An 18,762-nucleotide genomic window follows, 5' to 3' on the forward strand; every position below is an offset into this window, starting at 1 on the left:
CCCGGACCCGAATTCGGATACACTTAGTCAGCCAAATACCTTGAAACAGTCAATATTTGTTAGGAAAACTTATATAGGATCTTTATTTATTTTCATGTATATTTAATATTAAACACATTAATACGAGATATCCTAAAACATGTTTGTAAAATTGAATTCAAAGAGAAACAAAGAATAGAATACTTACAGTATACGCAGCAGAATGAAACAGTCCTTCCTTTAGTTTCTCTAACTCTTGTATCCTCTCTGTTGCAGAGTATTATCAAGAAACTGAACCGATCTTCTATTTTATTCACAATCTTCCAATGTATCCTTAGAACCACCTAGGCTAGTGTGGGCAATTCTCAACACATGAGATAGATATAAAGAGAAGAAGAGAAAATAACAACGAGGCTTAGAAAAGGACTTGTGTTTAGAGAGAATCTAAAACTATCAAAAAATCAGTGATTAAACTTATGTTTTGACTTCTCTCTAAGCACTCCTTTTATAGACTCAATTAGGCCATTTAATTTAATTAAAAAATCAATAAAATAATAGCCATTTTAAAGCCCTAGGTCGAATTTATCATGGGCTTTAAGCCTGTGAAATTTCTCATTTGATTATAAACTCATTGGACTTAAAATCAAGGTCTGTATTATTTTCTATTGATTTAATTAATTAAATAATTATTTAAATCATTTATCAAATTAATTATTTATAATTTGAACATTGATTTAAACTTATTTATTAATTTAGATACCACTTTATCTTAATTAATAAATTTGCCATAATTTATCTTTTCTTCTCAAAATTACACAACTCTATGAAACTATCCAAAATTGACCTGGTCAACTTTGATAATTCTAATTGATAATTAAATCAATTAATTGAGCCTATCTAGATGATTTTATCCAATGTACAATGGGGACCATGGGCCTGTGAAATCAAACTCCAATAAGTTATCATAAATCTAACAAATAAATTTACTAACTTATTAATTCCTCGTGACTCCACTATAGACTCGGAATTACACTCTTGAATTCATAGAACGCTCTATAGCAAATATAGATACGCTATTAATTATCCATTGTTACAACCATAATTGTCACTCAATCCTCTATAGACGGTCTACAATGAGATAGGACTAAAATATCGTTTTACCCCTCATTGTATTTTATCCTTAAAACACTTAGTTCCTTGTAAATGATATTTCAGTAAACTAATTTAATTACTGAAATGAGATCTCTAACACCTTGAACCAAACTAAAAGGAAACCATCGTTTCACTTCTTCATCAGAAGCTATAGATGTTCATATCTATGATTAACACTCCCACTCAATTATACTACCGAGTTCCCAAGATGTAAGTATGGGCTAGTCTGTAGGGTAAGCTGGTAACGAATAAGTCAAAGAACTCAAATAATACAATCAGTTAGAATACTAACCACTCAGAATTAAGATTGAATTGACCTATGGTCAACTATATGATATGACTAGAATAGATAATAACGGTATGTTTACTTATCTTATCAACTGTCAATATCGGTCCAATCCGATGTAACAAATACATCCGATCTTATCTACTTTGTTAATGTTCTGGAAAGAACATAACACTGTAATGTGTAAGTAGATCATATCGTAGATTGGCAAGTCAATGTAAATCATGTGCACTGACTAATCTTAGGACTAACTTATTTTGAACATATAATCATATTTATATTCCACTGTGATTACATCACTATAAATAAGATTAGTTATATGCTCGGGATTTAATAGAATTTTATATTAAACAAATAATCATGAAAATAAAACATGTGAGCAAAGTGATTGACCAAGTCAAAAAATTATTTCTATTATTTTATTGATAATAAAATGAGATTACAAAGAATTTGAGTTTTAATTAGGGCATAAAACCTCAATAATATTTTCCATGAATTTCGAATGGTAACCACTTGGAGCGAGTCAAATGGATCAGGAAGGCAGAGGGGCAACGGTAAGGAGGACGACTATAAGGAAGACCCTAACGGGAGAGGGCAAGGTATCTGATAACCATTACTCTAAATACTCTTTTTGACTTGCAAGATTCCCTCGAGTCAATCTAGTCGAGCGAATCAAACCACTCAGAATGACTTGACCAGACTGTCAAGCTTTGCCGTTTCCTGACCACGAACCAGTCAGACTGACCAGACCTGACTGCCGAGCTCCGCCATCTCTTGGCCACAAACCAGTCAGACTGACCTAACCAGACTGTCAAGCTCTGCTGTCTCCTAGCCACGAATCAGTCAGATTGACCTGACCAGACTATCGAGCTCCGCCGTCATCTGACGACGAACTAGTCAGACTGTCAAGCTCCGCCGTCACCCTGATCATCATTCTACTTACTTATTCACCATTCCTTACGTTATTATTTTACTTTTTCGGTTATCTTTAATGACAATCTGACTAATTTGAGTGTCAGAGTCTATTAGAAAAAGAAGTCTTGTCTTATCATTCAGTCAAAACAGATGAAAAAGTGTCTGTACAAGAGGACCAACTCAGAGTAAATAAAGGCTGAGTAGGGTCAAAATCGAAAAAGTAACCAAACGAACTAACTAAAACATAATTGGTTAAAAAGAAAGCTAACATAATCCAAGCCTAACTAACCAACCATAATCTTAATTCTAATAGACCCCCTCAAGATGAAATGTACACGTTTTTAACTTTCATCTTGGAGATTAAGTCCTTAAATTGAGCTGGAAATAAAGGTTTGGTGAGCAAGTCAACAATATTGTGCTTTGTAGGGACATGAATGAGTTTAATGTTGCCCTCTTGTATTTTGTCGCGGACAATGTGACAGTCTATGTCAAAGTGTTTTGTTCTCTCATGAAAAACAGGATTTTCTGATATATGAATTGCAGCTGTACTGTCACAATATAAGATAGCTGGATTGCTGTGAATGATGTGGAAGTCTTTGAGTAAGGCAATCAACCACATTACTTCACAAGTAGCATTAGCCATAGCACGGTATTCAGCTTCAGCAGAAGAGCGAGACACAGTGCTTTGCTTCTTGGACTTCCATGAAATGAGAGATTGGCCAAGGAATATGCAGTAGCTCGAGACCGAGCGCCTGGTATCAAGACAAGATCCCCAATCGGCATCTGAAAAAATTTTAAGACTAAAATCTGAACTATAATTAGATTGAGCATGAGCACTTAAGTGGGGTGTAGAAGAAGAGTGAAAGAAAAGGCCTTGGCCCGAGGTACTCTTTAAGTCTTGAAGGATGCGTTGGACAGCTTGCATATGAGGCATTCTAGGAGAAGTTAAAGACTGAATTAAATGATTCACAACAAAGGAGATGTCAGGACGAGTTATAGTTAAGTAAATTAATTTACCAATAAGACGTCTATAAGCTGTAGGATCAGATAAGAGAGGACCTTCATCCTTACTGAGTTTTGTATTTGGATCCATAGGAGTGGAGGAAACTTTGGTGCCCAAACAACCTGTGTCATTTAAGAGTTGTAAAGTAAAAGGGCGCTGAGTTGAACGCTCAATTTCCAGCCCCAAAAAGAATCGTAAAGGATCAAGGTCCTTTAACTGAAAAACTGAGTTTAGTTGTTGTTTAAACAAGGAAACAACAGAGTCATTGCTAGAAGCAATAACTATATCATCAACATAAATTAAGATAGCAATAAAGGTGCTATAAGTAATCTTGATGAACAAAGAGTTATCAGAATATGATTGTTTAAAACCATTTGAAGTAAAATATGTGCTAGGTTTTGTGTACCATTGTCTTGAGGCTTGTTTTAAGCCATATAGACTCTTGGTTAATTTACAAACAACATTTTGGGGTAAAGGTATTTTGGGTTGATAACCCTTTGGTAGTTTCATATAGACATTTTCATTTAAGTCTCCATGAAGGAAGGCATTGTTAATGTCTAATTGAGATAAAGACCAGTTTTTTATTGCAGCAAGAGCAAGTAATACTTTGAGGGTATTAAACTTTGCAACAGGAGCAAAGGTGTCTAGGTAATCAATACCTTGTTTTTTGGTGTAGCATTTAGCCACTAATCTAGCTTTATACCTGTCAATGGAGCCATTGACTTGATATTTTACTTTGTATATCCACTTGCTGCCTATGGTGTCATGTCCAGGAGGTAAAGATACTATTTTCCATGTGTTGTTATCTTCTAAAACCTTGATTTCAACAGCCATCGCTTGTGGCCATTCAGGTATGACAGATGCAAGTTTGTAGCTAGTGGGCTCCATAATAGTGTTGGCAGCAAGTATGGCAACCCGAAATGATTCATTAAGCCTGTCATAAGACAAAAAATCATGTAAGAGATGCGCAGTAGAGGTAGTTAGATTACAAACATAATCATCAAGATATTTTGGGCGTGATATGACACGTCTAGAAGTAGACGAATAAGGGATAGTTGGTGAAGTATGTGAAGCATGATGTTGAATTGAAGCTTCAAATTGGGGAGATATAGGCTGTAAAGAATGATTATGTAACGCCCTGGCTACCCCATAACAGTTACGGTGAACGGTGGACCGGAAATTTGACTCGTTACCTGAGTCCTTTGGTCAAAAACGTGCTCTAAGTGTAATTAACGGGTTAAGGTATAAAACCAATAAAAAGGAAATGAAAATTTTATTACAAACTGCTCTGCAGAGCTAATCAAACCATTTACAAGTGGTTCTCAGTACAAAATGGTCATTGCTGTTTTAAATTTACAATCCCGCCGACCTAAGCGGCAAAAATAGGGTAAACCCCCTAGTTCCTCTGAGAACTCCTTGGCCATGGTGGTCAAGCGGCCGCATATGTACACAACACCACATTAGCTCTCCACTCAAGGCTAGGTGAGCTTTTCTTTCCCTTTACCTGCACCACATAGCACCCATGAGCCATAGCCCAGCAAGAAAACATAATACTTTTCATAAACATTATAAAATGATTATCATTATAATCACACTGAATCATAAAGCTTTCAAACAAGAAAATGAACAACACATGATTTTAGCGGGAGAGTGGCTGTTAGGTAAGCCACTAGCCTCCAAGCTCTCTTTTCTAGCGGGAGAGTGGCTGCTAGGTAAGCCACTAGCCTTCAAGCTCTCTTTTCTAGCGGGAGAGTGGCTGCTAGGTAAGCCACTAGCCTCCAAGCTCCGTTTTTCATTCATCGACCCTCAGGGTCGGTCAGGCATTAATGCTCCTTGAGTCATTCAATGCTAGTAGTCGATTAGATCTAATCTCTGTTGGCTTGCGTGATTCACGCTAAGGCCGTTCTAACAAATAAGTCAGCGCTACCTGACCTGTGTCCAGTATCGCTGCCGAACCTGAGTAATGAGTCACAGCTTCACAGTTGATACTAACACTTTTGTCGATTTTGTATTCAATCCATGTCCATATTTATACAATCAACATGCCTCACAAATATCCATGCATGTCACACTTTGGGTGCAGTTTTCTTACCTTCGATTCGAACTAGAATGAACAAAAGAACGATCCTTGAGAACGGTTTAGCTTTTAGTCCTTTAGCGGTTAGCTAATCACAACACATATGGGATACCATCAATAATCAAGGGTTCTCAAACCATTACCTAGCCTCCAAGATATCAATGCAAACTAATCCAAGTAGTAAGGACATTCCCAAGGCCTAAAACTAGGTTCCCGGGGTCAAAACGAGCAAACGGGGCGAAAACAGGGCAAGGGCTGCGGCCCTAGCACCTTGGGCCGCGGCCCCCAGGGTTCTCTGAGGCTAGGGCTGCGGACTGGGCCGCAGCGCCTAGCAAGGCCAATTTCCTGACACCTGCTTCTTTGAACTAGGGCCGCGGCGCTCAAGAACAGGGCCGCGGCCCCCAACCCTGGGCTATTCCCAAATGCGTTTCTAACACTCCAAAGCTTCCAAAAACATACCTAAACATTCCCCAATCATCAAAACAAAGTTCCCAAGCTTCCCCATGCATCAAAACCCTCAAAACCCAAGGTTTAAACGGATCGAAAACTCAACAATTCGCAAAATCAATTCAAAGCTTAGAAACTCGGAAAAACTCAAAACTTAAACTTCGATTTCCTTCAATTGGGTTGTTTTCCATCGAATCCTTTGGTTAAGAAGCTTCTAATCTTTCCTAGAATCGCTATGCCTCGATCCTCACTCGATTCCGACTCTTAGAACTCAAGATTTCGTCAAATATGCTCCGGGTGGCGAAAACGGACTAACAAAGGGAAACGAGAGGTTTTCTATCGTATGTTCTATCTGATAAGCTACTTCAACCTTAAGTAACCTCAAATAAAACCTAATGCTCGGGGTCCCGAAAACACCCCCGGGGACACTATAGTCAAAACCTCCAGAATTCCACCCTGATCTCAAATATTCCCAATTTATCACCAAATGAACATTTCTATTACCCCAAAATTGACCCCGTTATGGTAAAACCGCTAATCCACTAAAAATAACCGTCTCATGTTGCTTAGCTCGAATATATCTCCATAATAATAGAATCTCATTCACAAATCATAGCATGCACCCAAATACACAAATTACCCTCAACGGGCCAAATTATCATCACACCCCTGTAATTGTAAATATGGACTCATATGCATGCATTTCACATCATATCATAATATAATCAACATATACATGCATTTAATCAATTAATAACATAATTGAGCAAGTATGGCCCTCCCGGCCTACTTATTCATGCCGTTAAACACATCGGAGAATTCGGGGCATTACAGATTAGTTCCTGCATTTGGCAACATGGATTGTGATAACAAATAATCAATATTATGATGAGATAGATTATTTTTAAATGGAAAAATATTATCATAAAAAACTACATCCCGATAATGGAATATTTGATGGCTTTCTATGTCAAGAAGAGTATATGATTTCATTCTGGGAGGGTAACCAATGAAGATGCAAGCTTTGGACCTTGGAAAAAATTTATGTCGTTTACTATCTAAAGTAAAGGCAAATGCAAGGCAGCCAAACACACGAAGATGATCATAACATGGAAGTTTATTATGAAGTAATTCAAATGAGGTTTTCTTTTTTAGAATCATGGAAGGGGTTCTATTGATAAGATAAATTGTTGTATTGACAATATAGGACCAATAAGGAAGAGATAACTGAGATTGATATAAAAGGGCTTGGGCAACATTTAAAATGTGTTGATGTTTCCTTTCAACAACAAAGTTTTGTTGTGGTCTTTCGACACATGAGTGATAATGAAGAATGCCTTTAGATGCATAAAATGTAGTAAGATTAAACTCTTTTGCAATATCAGTCCAAATACCTTTAATATAAGTCGAATATTGAGTGGCAATAAGGTTAAAAGATTGAGGTATAATGGTTTGAACTTCAGATTTAGTCTTAAGCATGTCAACCCAAGTATATCTTGTGTGGTCATCAACAATAGTAAGAAAATATTTTTACCCTTCTAAACTCATGATATGGAATGCACCCCAAATGTCTAAGTGAATTAAATCAAAAGGTGAAGTAGCCATATTATGTTGAGGGTGGAAAGGTAGTCTTTTTTGTTTTGCTAGATGACAAATAGAACACACATTATCTTGAGACGTTTCTGAAAATTGTAAAGTTTTATTGATAGCTTTTGAAACTTGTACAAAAGGATGACCAAGGTGAAAATGCCATTGGTTCAAATCATTACATTTTGAGTTCAAAGTATTATTACGATTAGAGGGATGTACATCAGTAGATATATGCGAAAAAAAGGAATTGGTAGAACCCGAATATAAGAAAGAAGGATCTTGCTGAATGAAGAATAGGTTGCCCACTTTCTTAGCAATCCCAATCTTTGAAGTCAGCTGAGGACCCTGAAGAAAATAGTGAGAATGGTAAAAGAAAATAATGTTAGGACTGTTGTGAAGATAGGCAGGTATGGAAAAAAGATTGAACCGAAATTCAGGGATATATAGAACATTAGTCAATAAAAGGTCTTTGTTCACACGCACAGTACCAGATTTATGAATGAAAATTTTATGGCCATTAGGTAAAGTAACATATTTATCAAGAATATGATTGTTAAAAGAGATAAAGAACTTGGTAGAGCGGCAAACATGATGTGTGGCTCCATTATCTACTATCCAAAAAAAAGAGGGAGAAGATACAAATTTACTAGTGATATTGGATACTTGAGGGTGATTATCACTTGAGGAAGGGGTATGATGCAGCTGTTGACTCAACAAAGCAATAAGTTGTTGGCTGAGTTCCAATTGAGATGGCTGAAGGATCGGTGCACTTGGTGAAGAAGTAAAAGCAGAAACTTGATTAGTCTTGACAGATTCAGATTTGCGTCTATCACCATAACCCGGGGGAAATCCATGAAGGAAAAAGCATTTCTCCTCGAGGTGCCCTGGTTTGAGACAATGGGTACAAGTGGGGCGCATCTTCTTAGTGCGAGATGTAGAAGGTGGAATGGATGGAGGGACAACAGCAATGAAAGTTGTGTGTTGTGATGGCTGAAGTTTCCTTTGATTTTCTTCTTGAATGATCATGGAAAAAACTTTTCAAAGAGATGGGAATGGATCTATCAACAATATTTGAGCTCTTACAGCATGAAATGACTCATTCAAACCCGTGAGAAATTGAAGAACATGTTCTTGATTAAGAAAATCAAGAGAGTCAGCGGAAGCAGCACAAGTACAAGGAAGTCTAGGGCGCAAATTATTAATTTCATCCCATATAGCTTTGAGTTTATTGAAATAGAAACTTATAGAGTCATCAACTTGATGAAGGCTAATGAGAGATGTTCTAAGATAAAAAATCTTAGGTCTGTTGCCTTGATCAAACCTACTATTGAGTTCATTCCACATAGCAGCAGCAGTGTCCAAGAACATAATACTGCTTTGATGTCAGGGGAAACAGAGTGAAGAATCCAAGACATTACCATGTGATTGCATCGAAGCCATTGATTGAGAAGAGGATCATCATCAGCTGGTTGAGGGAGAGATCTGTTGATGAGGGGGCGTTTGTTCTTTGCCCGAATGGAGATCTTGAAATCCCTTCTCCATTGTTAAAAAATATTGTCTGTGAGGGAAGGAGATGCAAGAACAAGGCCTAGGTGATCTCTTGTGTCCAAGAAGTAGGGACTACTACCATCTTCATGAGCAGGTCGATCAAGAACATGTAAAGAAGAGAATCGATTGGAGACATGGATGGGAGAACTCGAAACCCTAGAAATTGGGGGTTCTTAAGAAGGAGCATCAGGATTTGGAAGGGATGAATCAGTAGCTGTCGTTGAAGGCTCCTGAAGAGGAGGAACGATGCTTGTATTTTGAAGACCTGTAGCTCTAGTACGTGCCATGGAGTCAAAGGAGAAAAAGAAAGGTCAGATAGTCACTGATACCATATTAGAAAAAGAAGTCTTGTCTTATCATTCAGTCAAAACAGATGAAAAAGTGTCTGTACAAGAGGACCAACTCAGAGTAAATAAAGGCCGAGAAGGGTCAAAACTGTAAAAGTAACCAACTGAACTAACTAAAACAGAATTGGTTAAAAAGACAACTAACATAATCCAAGCCTAACTAACCAACCATAATCTTAATTCTAATAGAGTTCCTTTGGCTAACACCCCACCGGTGCTCCTAATTGAACTGCTGCCTCCTTCTTTGTTCTTGATAGATTGTTGGTGCCTGTTTAATCAATTGTAGGAATCAGCCTCTACAATGGCGAAGAAAGAAACACCATGTCAACTCCTTTTTATTATGGGTTTATACAGTTTTAGACCATGTGTTTTGTCTCATTACCTGTTTAGATCCTGTGTTTTGACAAATTACTTTTTGAACCTTGTGTTTTCTAAAATAGTTCAAATAGACCCCTAAATCTGATTTTGATCAAAGTTTTTTGAACTAAAATCACAAATAATTCATCAAACTAACAACTCAGAACAAAAATATAGTCATTCTGCCTAAAAACTGTGTTGTTATACTCAATTTTTTGTTCATCAAAATCAGGTCTAGGTGCATATTTGAACAATTTTACAAAGCACAGGGTCAAAAAAATAATTTGTCAAAACACATGGTCCAAACAGGTAATAAGACAAAACACAGGGTCTAAAAAAATATAAACCCTTTCATTATTTTAGTTGAGGAAATTATTACTTTTTTTATTTATAATAATTTCTGTCCAATACAATTTTATTTAATTTTTTTTATCGAGAATTATCTATGGGATGGTTGAACCATTGACGTGTACAAAATAGTACAATTTCGCTATTTTATTATTTGATGGGGCCGGCATAGCAAAGTTTGTTACATTATTATAATTACTATTGAGAGAAAGGGTAATTAAGTTAAGTGATAAAGAAAATTCAATAATGGAATAGGATAGCTAGCTATACACATAAATGTTTATGTAGAGTGAGTGAGTTGGAAATGAGTAAGATATGTAAGGCATGTCATTTGGAATATGTGGGGGCCAAACTCGTTAAGAGCTATAGGTGAAACCATGGTCTTTGTTTTAGGGAGCACTAGTATCTAAACGAGTCGCACTCACATCTTGGGGTCACGAATGACATCCTATTTGGATTTTATATTACATCTTGCAAACGCTGGCACCCAATCATATACACAAAAGTATCTAATATAACTATGAATACCTTTAAAATAAAAAACTATAAATGTATACTTTATTATTTCTATTATTTGGTAAAAATAGGCAATTTTTGTAATATTATTTTTTAAATAATTTTTTTGTAAAATGAATTGCAAATAGAATGTTGAGTGTGTCTAAAAGATCTGTCTTACTTAAAATTATCAAAACAAAATTATTATGTAAAATGATTATTTTTATATAGAAAAATATATATTTTTCAAAGGAGTTATTTCAGCGTGGACCTTATTTTGTAATCTCAATTTTTTTATTTGGTGATATACTATATTGTAGTTATAAATGACTTTTTTATAAATTTTTAAAATATTATGAATAATTTAAGATACTGAAATTAAAATTCAAATAATTTGTTGTACATGTGTTTATTTTATTTTTTATGTGCACATGAAAAAAATTATTTAAATTTTGATTTGGACATACTAAATTATTTCGAACTTCTAAAAATTTATGAATTTTTTTTTATAACTATAATATAAAAAGAAATAAGGCTACAATTTATGAATGTACTTAAAATATAAAAAATCCATTGCTATCGGTAAAAGCTTTTTCAGGTTCTGTCTTAAAAGCTCAATTCTCCAAATAATACATCATTCTTATCATTATTATTTCACTCTCAATTAAAGACAAATTCCCTTGTTCTTAAGAGCATAAATAGTAACAACTGCTATTCTTCATTTTCACCGCGTTTTTTCCTCATATTTATTTCATTTTAGTAATTATTGTAGACACTTTCAAATGTTAATAGTGTTATATATTGTGAAAAATTCCCTATCTTATTTTCACTTTCAAAAAACAAATAGTAATAGTGACAAAACATTTTTTTTTAAAATACCTTTCTTATTTTGTTTTGAAAATAATTTAATACGAAAATATCTTACATCAAAAAGTATATAATCCGCCTAAAGGCAATTTTAAGTGACATATAGAATACTTTTTTTAATTTCTATTACATTTTTTATAGTAAAATATATATTCTTACAATTTTTTATTTAGTATATATTTGATATTAGATCCAAATATTTTTTAACAAATATAAAATAAAATTTTATAAGATCATAAAAATGATAGAAGAAGAAGAAGTTAAAAATGAATTATTTTGATTAAAATAGTGGAATTGTTTTTTAAATATGTTGGAGGGAACTTGGAAAACATGTAGTTAACATACATGTTTGAACCTGTCATAATTATAATTATTTCGTTAGCCTGGTTGGTGTTTTCAAGGTGAATATTCCAATCATTTAATTAGTTGATATCCACAATTCAAAACACAAAAAATTAAAAAAAAAGTTTAAAATTAATGAGCATGAATATAGTTTTGTGTACGTGGCGTGTCAATGAACAGCATCGAATTCGAAAACCTATGCATGTCGGTGAACTAGGAGTATTCTACAACAAACAACTGTACATATATAACTAAACAAAACTCATCTTTCTAATCTTAAACTAAAAATACATTTAATACAAACCTCGTAGCAAGGATTATGGAAAATTTAAAATATATAATAATAATAAAAAAAGATTTAATTATGAGGAACACTAATGATCATCAGGTACAGGTACAGCCATGAAGTTTTAAAGTACACCATCATTGAAGTGTGGCCACTGGCTTTGGCTGGTGGTCCTCATAAAATGCCACCACACCACACACACATAATAAGATTTTGGCTTTGTGTTGACTGTATATCTTTTCACTTTATTTTAAAACAATAACATTAATCACACCTTCCAAGTGAGCAGTGAATATTCAAGAGTTGGACTTTTATGTAGTAGTACATTAATTATTACTGCCCTAATAAAGCTGTTGGGTTGTCTCATATCTATTCTGTTTTGTATATAAATATATAGTATATATTATATTGACGATTGGAAAGTGGATGTAAAACATGTTAACATTGATTAAAAGTGTGATAAAAATGGGTTAATTGTGTTGGAAATAAAAAAATAAAAATGATATAGGTAGGAGAGGAATAATATTGTATAGAAAAACTATCATTTTACTTTTGGTATCAATTAGGGTTGGGTTTAGTATCATTGTTTGGCCTCGAGAATAACGTGATTTTTGCAAGTGAAATAACTTTTTGAATGATGGGTTTGGAATGAATGAATGATACATTTTTAGAGTATTATTTTGACTGAATTTATACAATATATCAGAATATTTAATGTGATTTTAACACATGGTGATGACTTTAAATGAAGAGCCCTACAATTTGTGAAGACTATGGTATAATGATTGAATAAAACAAAATAAAAAAATTGAATGCACATTTGTGTCAAAAGAAAATATATAGTGCTAGTTTGCAAACCACAAATTTTGTTATTTATAGTGTAACAAATTAACTCCTTCCTTTCCTTTTAATGCTAACATAATAAGTAACCAGTAGTTATGCTAGGTACATACAAAATTTACAGACAATAATATGATGTGTAATTATATTTAATTGCATGGTTTTATTTGAAAATGCCAGTAATTATATATTATTGAGTGGTATATTTGTGTGTAGCTTTTCAATATACAACCAAGCACATGCATATTTAACTATGACTTAACTAAAACATGAATTTATTTTAATGGTAAAATTAACCCAATTTTGAGGCTCTTTAATTTTTATTTATTTTTAAAATGTAACAAAACAATCAACATTACGTTGATGTTTATTGAAAAAGATTATATTTTGGCAATAATGAAAATGAGACTATGTCTATGATAAGGATCTCTAAAAAGTTATACATGTATATATATATAGTATGGATTATACTGTGAAAGGGTGGTTTATAATTTAATGCCCCAAATTGCAAAGACCTAGTTGTATAAATGGGTTGCATATAGGTGGGTCATGATTTGCATGTGACATCGTGACTGTCCACATTCTTTGTATGAGAACTACTTGGAGAATTAAAGGGTGGTACTGCTCCCTCTACAATCCCAAAATCTCATTGCTCCATCAAAATAGAACTTACCAGTTTATTTATTTCCTCTTATTAATCATTGATTTCCAACCACCTACCCGGGCTTGGACCACCCATTCTTATCTATTCCTATTTTGGCCCAGTCTCACAAACATGTATATCTTTGCAAATTGGCCCAATTTCGGCTTTCGGTTTTATAGTTGTTCGTTGGAAACAATTATAGCACAATATACAAATCCAAAACAAGATATATTATTATCATGTCCAATACAAAAGTTTTGATTTAGTAGTATCTAAGGGCAAATATTAGTAAAAAAATCTGTTACTTATCAGTGTAGGTGCTACTTTTAGTTTCTAATTATTTATTTATGCTATTTTTAGCTGATTTGTATTGTTGTTTTCATTTAAAATTGTTTATTATTATTTTTTGTGGCAATGAAAAAAAATTAGTTAGTGAATTGTATTATGTGAGGGAAGGAACTTTTCCTAAGGGTCTCGTTGGCTTATTAGTGATGGCCGCCAAACGTCCATATAAACTTGTTTGAGGAGTCTGGCGCTTATTTGGTTCGAACTCGAAGTGGCTATTGGGTGGCTCTTCAACTTTGGGATCTTCGCCTTAGTAGAAATATCTATGGTCACTCAATATTAAAAAAAAAATAAAGCACTTTACGTGGAAGATGTCTCTCAGTTGGCTATTTTTTTCTAGGTATCTCGCTCTTTCCCTTATAGTCCATGAATATGTATGAGCTGCTTCTTTAAATATCATTATGAGTACTTTTTCTAAGTTTAAATAGGAAGAGATGGCCATTATTTTATGGAGAATTTGGCAGAGGAGGATACGTTGGAAAAATTATATTTTATATATAATAAATAGCCAATTTAGGTTAATGTGTGAATGGAAAATTGATGCTTTAAATGTGGTCCATTAATAGCTGCTCATAAATGCAGATTTGATCAATGATGTACTCACCGTAATAATGGTGAATATTCTGATTGATATCAGAAATTATGGTAAAGATTGTGATTGATCAATATCACTAATTTTGTGGGATTTTTGGCATTAATTCACTTGTGTCCACACTTGGTATTCCACCCCATATGAAGCCTATAAAAGGAGGCTTTACCTTTCATTCTAGAGACACCAACAAATAGAGTCACTCACTAAAAAGCTCTCTTGTCTTCTTCTTCTTTGTTTTTCGTAAGTCTTAAGGTGATAGAGTGAAGGTATTAATCTGAGTTCGCTGGAGTAGTGAAAGTGGTGTATTCCTCTACTCGTTAGTCGTTGTATCCTGGGAAGTGGTTGCTCACGTATCCTCTAACACCAATCAGGTAGAGGGGGAAAATCTGCTTTAAGGAAAGCGTGTTTTACGTGCCTCGACTTTCTTTTCAATTACCAGTTTTATAATTTATTATTTTGTATTTATTTTTTCTTGTTCTTCAATTAATAATATATTAGTATGTTTGTTAATTTTCTCCATACTCTTTATTTAAATTCTAACAATCTTAAAGAAGATTTCCACTTTGGAGAAGATCAACAGGTAGAAGGACATATTTCTTTCGTTATAAATAAATTTTGGTGTAATTTTTTTGTTTTGTTTCATTTATATGTATATATACTGTGAACTATTGATCTCGGTTTCATTACAGTGTTTTCAACCACTTCATATCATATATATTTATATATAAAGTTTGTATGCATGATTACGTTTTCTGTGACTTCTATATATATATTATGTTTGATTATTTAACATATTATTTGTCATATTCTTTTGTTTCAATTTATGTTTGATTTATAGTATTTATATACTTTCTTTCTACATATCTGTTTTTCCTTTAGGATATCTTTTATAATATGCTATAAATATGTGTAATTTATGATACGTTGTAATTAGTTTCTTTTTTTAAAAAAAAATTGGTCTATCATCCTTTCTCTTATTTTATAATGATATATATTGATTTGATTCTTACCTTTTACATTATTTACATAGGATCAATATAACTTTTTTATTTTAATTGTCTTCACGTCCTTAAAATCCATATAATTTTATATATGTTATTTTTGTATTTTGATATGCTCTTAATGCCTCATGTTTAATATTTTTTTTCCCATGTCTGATTGTATAAATGCTTTTATTATCTCATTCAGATCTCCCTAATTCAATTAGTTTATGCGAATTTTTTTTTAAGTTTTGGTACTGTTTTAGGCAGTGAATACATATTTATAAATTATCATATACCATTGTTTGAAACGTAAAATAACTAAATTTTGTCTAACACCAATCAGATATGGCTGAAAATATGGATGTCATTGCTATTGAAAGCATTGAAGGATCTCCCCGAACTCCAACTTCAACCACCAAGGACCAATCTAAGGGTTAGGCTGTGCAAGTTTCGGTACCATTGGTACCCACGGTCTCAACGGTTCCTGTGAACCATAATGAGAAACCGGATAAGTTCACTGGGGTGAACTTCAAAACGTGGCAGCAGAAAATGCTTTTCTATCTGACAACATTGAATCTTGCGAGATTCTTAAAAGAGGATCCTCCCTTTATTGGAGAGGATGAGATAGATGTGCAAACTCAGCAAGCAATTGACGCTTGGAAGCACGCTGAATTCCTGTGTAGGAATTATCTTCTGAATGGCTTATCTGACACTCTGTATGGTGTGTACAGTGTGAAGAAAACAGCCAAAGAATTGTGGAACTCTTTGGACCACAAATATAAGGCTGAAGATGCTGGCGCCAAGAAATTCTTGGTTGGTCAATTCTTGAACTTCAAGATGGTAGACTCCAAGAATGTGATAAGCCAAGTGCAAGAGCTTCAATTGATCATCCACGGGATCCATGCTGAAGGAATGGTTTTGAGTGAATCATTCCAAGTAGGTGCAATTATTGAGAAGCTACCCCCTGCATGGAAAGACTTCAAGAATTATTTGAAGCACAAGCGAAAGGAAATGAGTGTTGAAGATCTCATTCTCAGACTTCGCGTTGAAGAGGATAACCAAGGTAATGAGAAGCGAACCTTGAATCCTAATGCTGCCAAGGCAAACTTGATGGAGCATGATAGAGGCTCAAAGGGGAAGAATCCTAAGCACAAGCAAGGGCCCAAGTTGGGACCGAAAGGTGGAATTGCAAAGAAGCCAAAGTTCCAAGGGAAGTGCTTTAACTGTGGCAAGATGGGACATAAATCATCTGAGTGAAAATTGCGCAAGAAGAAAGGCAATGAGACCTATATGGTGGACGCGATATCCCAAGAGGTCGCTGAATTAGACTTATGTGTCGTGGTCTCTGAAGTCAACCTGGTGGATGCGAATCCAAAGGAATGGTGGCTCGACACTGGAGCTACTCGTCATATATGTGCAAACAAGTCAGCATTCTCTGATCTGACTACACTAGAAAATGGAGAGAAGCTCTACATGGGCAACTCGGCAACCTCTGAGATAAAAAGGGAAGGAACTGTGTTCTTGAAAATGACGTCTGGAAATAATGTCAAGCTGCAAAATGTACTGTATGTGCCTGACATTCGTAGGAATATGATATCTGGAACTCTGCTGAGTGTACATGGGTTCAAAATGGTGTTTGAATCTCATAAAATTGTACTCACTAAAGCGGGTGTTCCTATTGGGAAGGGTTATGTAAAAGAGGGCATGTGGAAGATGAATGTAATGGCTGTTAAGCCAAATGCTGTTATTGATAATAATAAAGCTAGTACTTCCTCTGTTTACCTTCTTGAGTCTTCAAATTTATGGCATGGTAGACTAAGTCATGTTAATTATAATTCTTTGCGTAGATTAATTAACTTGAATCACATACCCACGTTCAATATTGATTCAAAACATAAGTGCGAAACTTATGTAGAAGCGAAATTAACCAGGTCATCATTCAAAACAGTTGAAAGAGACACTGAACCCCTTGATTTAATTCACAGTGATATTTGTGATTTAAAATTTGTTCAAACAAGAGGTGGTAACAAATACTTTATTACTTTTATTGATGATAGTACAAAGTATTGTTATGTGTACTTGCTAAAAAGCAAAGGTGAGGCTATAGAGAAATTTACTCTCTATAAGCAAGAGGTTGAAAATCAACTTAATAAGAAAATTAAGATGATAAGAAGTGATCGTGGTGGTGAATATGTAAAACCATTTAGTGAACTTTGTGCACAAAATGGAATCATTCACGAGGTAACACCACCTTATTCTCCTGAATCCAATGGAGTGGCAGAACGGAAAAATCGCACTTTAAAAGAGATGATGAATGCCATGTTATTAAGTTCTGGATTACTGCAGAACATGTGGGATGAAGCTATTTTGTCAGCTAATTATCTTTTAAATAAGATTCCCTGAAAGAAATATCAAAAGACACCATATGAATTATGGAAAGGTAGACAACCTTCATACAAATACTTAAAAGTGTGGGGATGTCCGGCTAAGGTGATTGCACCATTGCCAAAAAGAATGAAAATAGGTCCAAAAACAGTAGATTGTATTTTCATTGGTTATGCACAAAATAGCAATGCATATCGATTTCTTGTACATGAGTCTAAAAACCCGGACATTCACAAGAATACGATAATGGAATCAAAGAATGCATCATTCTTTGAACATGTATTTCCTTGCAAAGGTAATGGACCAAGTTCTTCTAAGCGAACATCTGAAATGATGGATGATCGAGAACAAGAAGAGGAAACTGATGAAGTCCAAGTAGAGCCAAGGCGAAGCAAAAGGGCAAGGATAGAAAATTCTTTTGGATCAGATTTTCTAATTTATATGATAGAGGCAGAACCTCGAACATATAAAGAAGCTGTGAGCTCTATTGAAGGTCCTTTTTGGAAGGAAGCCATAAGGAGTGAAATTGATTCCATCCTGCAAAATCATACTTGGGAACTAGTTGACCTTCCTCCTGGATGTAAACCTTTAGGTTCCAAGTGGATTTTCAAAAGAAAAATGAAAACAGATGGAACAATTGATAAGTACAAGGCCTGATTGGTAATAAAAGGTTACAAACAACAAGAAGGCTATGACTACTTTGATACTTATTCTCCGGTGACGAGAATAAATTCTATCAGGATGATTTTGGCAATTGCTGCATTGCGAAATCTAGAAGTCCATCAAATGGATGTAAAAACTGCCTTTCTAAATGGAGATCTTGATGAAGAAATATACATGGAACAACCCAAGGGTTTTGTAGTTCCAGGGAAAGAAAGGAAAGTTTGCAAACTTGTTAAGTCACTGTATGGACTTAAGCAAGCACCAAAGCAATG

At 34.4% G+C, this 18,762-nt stretch overlaps 1 protein-coding gene across 1 annotated transcript; it reads left to right on the forward strand.

Annotated features, from left to right (window-relative positions):
* The first annotated feature begins 15,991 nt into the window (after positions 1-15,991).
* LOC133823811 (uncharacterized) lies at positions 15,992-16,699 on the forward strand. Its single transcript, XM_062256657.1, has one exon. It carries the CDS (start codon positions 15,992-15,994, stop codon positions 16,697-16,699), a length of 708 nt encoding a protein of 235 aa, XP_062112641.1.
* Positions 16,700-18,762: the final 2,063 nt, after the last annotated feature.

The sequence above is a fragment of the Humulus lupulus genome, chromosome 3 (genome assembly GCF_963169125.1).
Source record: "Humulus lupulus chromosome 3, drHumLupu1.1, whole genome shotgun sequence".
NCBI lineage: Eukaryota > Viridiplantae > Streptophyta > Magnoliopsida > Rosales > Cannabaceae > Humulus > Humulus lupulus.

Coding starts and splice junctions, on each gene's coding strand:
- LOC133823811 (XM_062256657.1), top strand. CDS start 15,992: ATGCTTTTCTATCTGACAACATTGAATCTTGCGAGATTCTTAAAAGAG.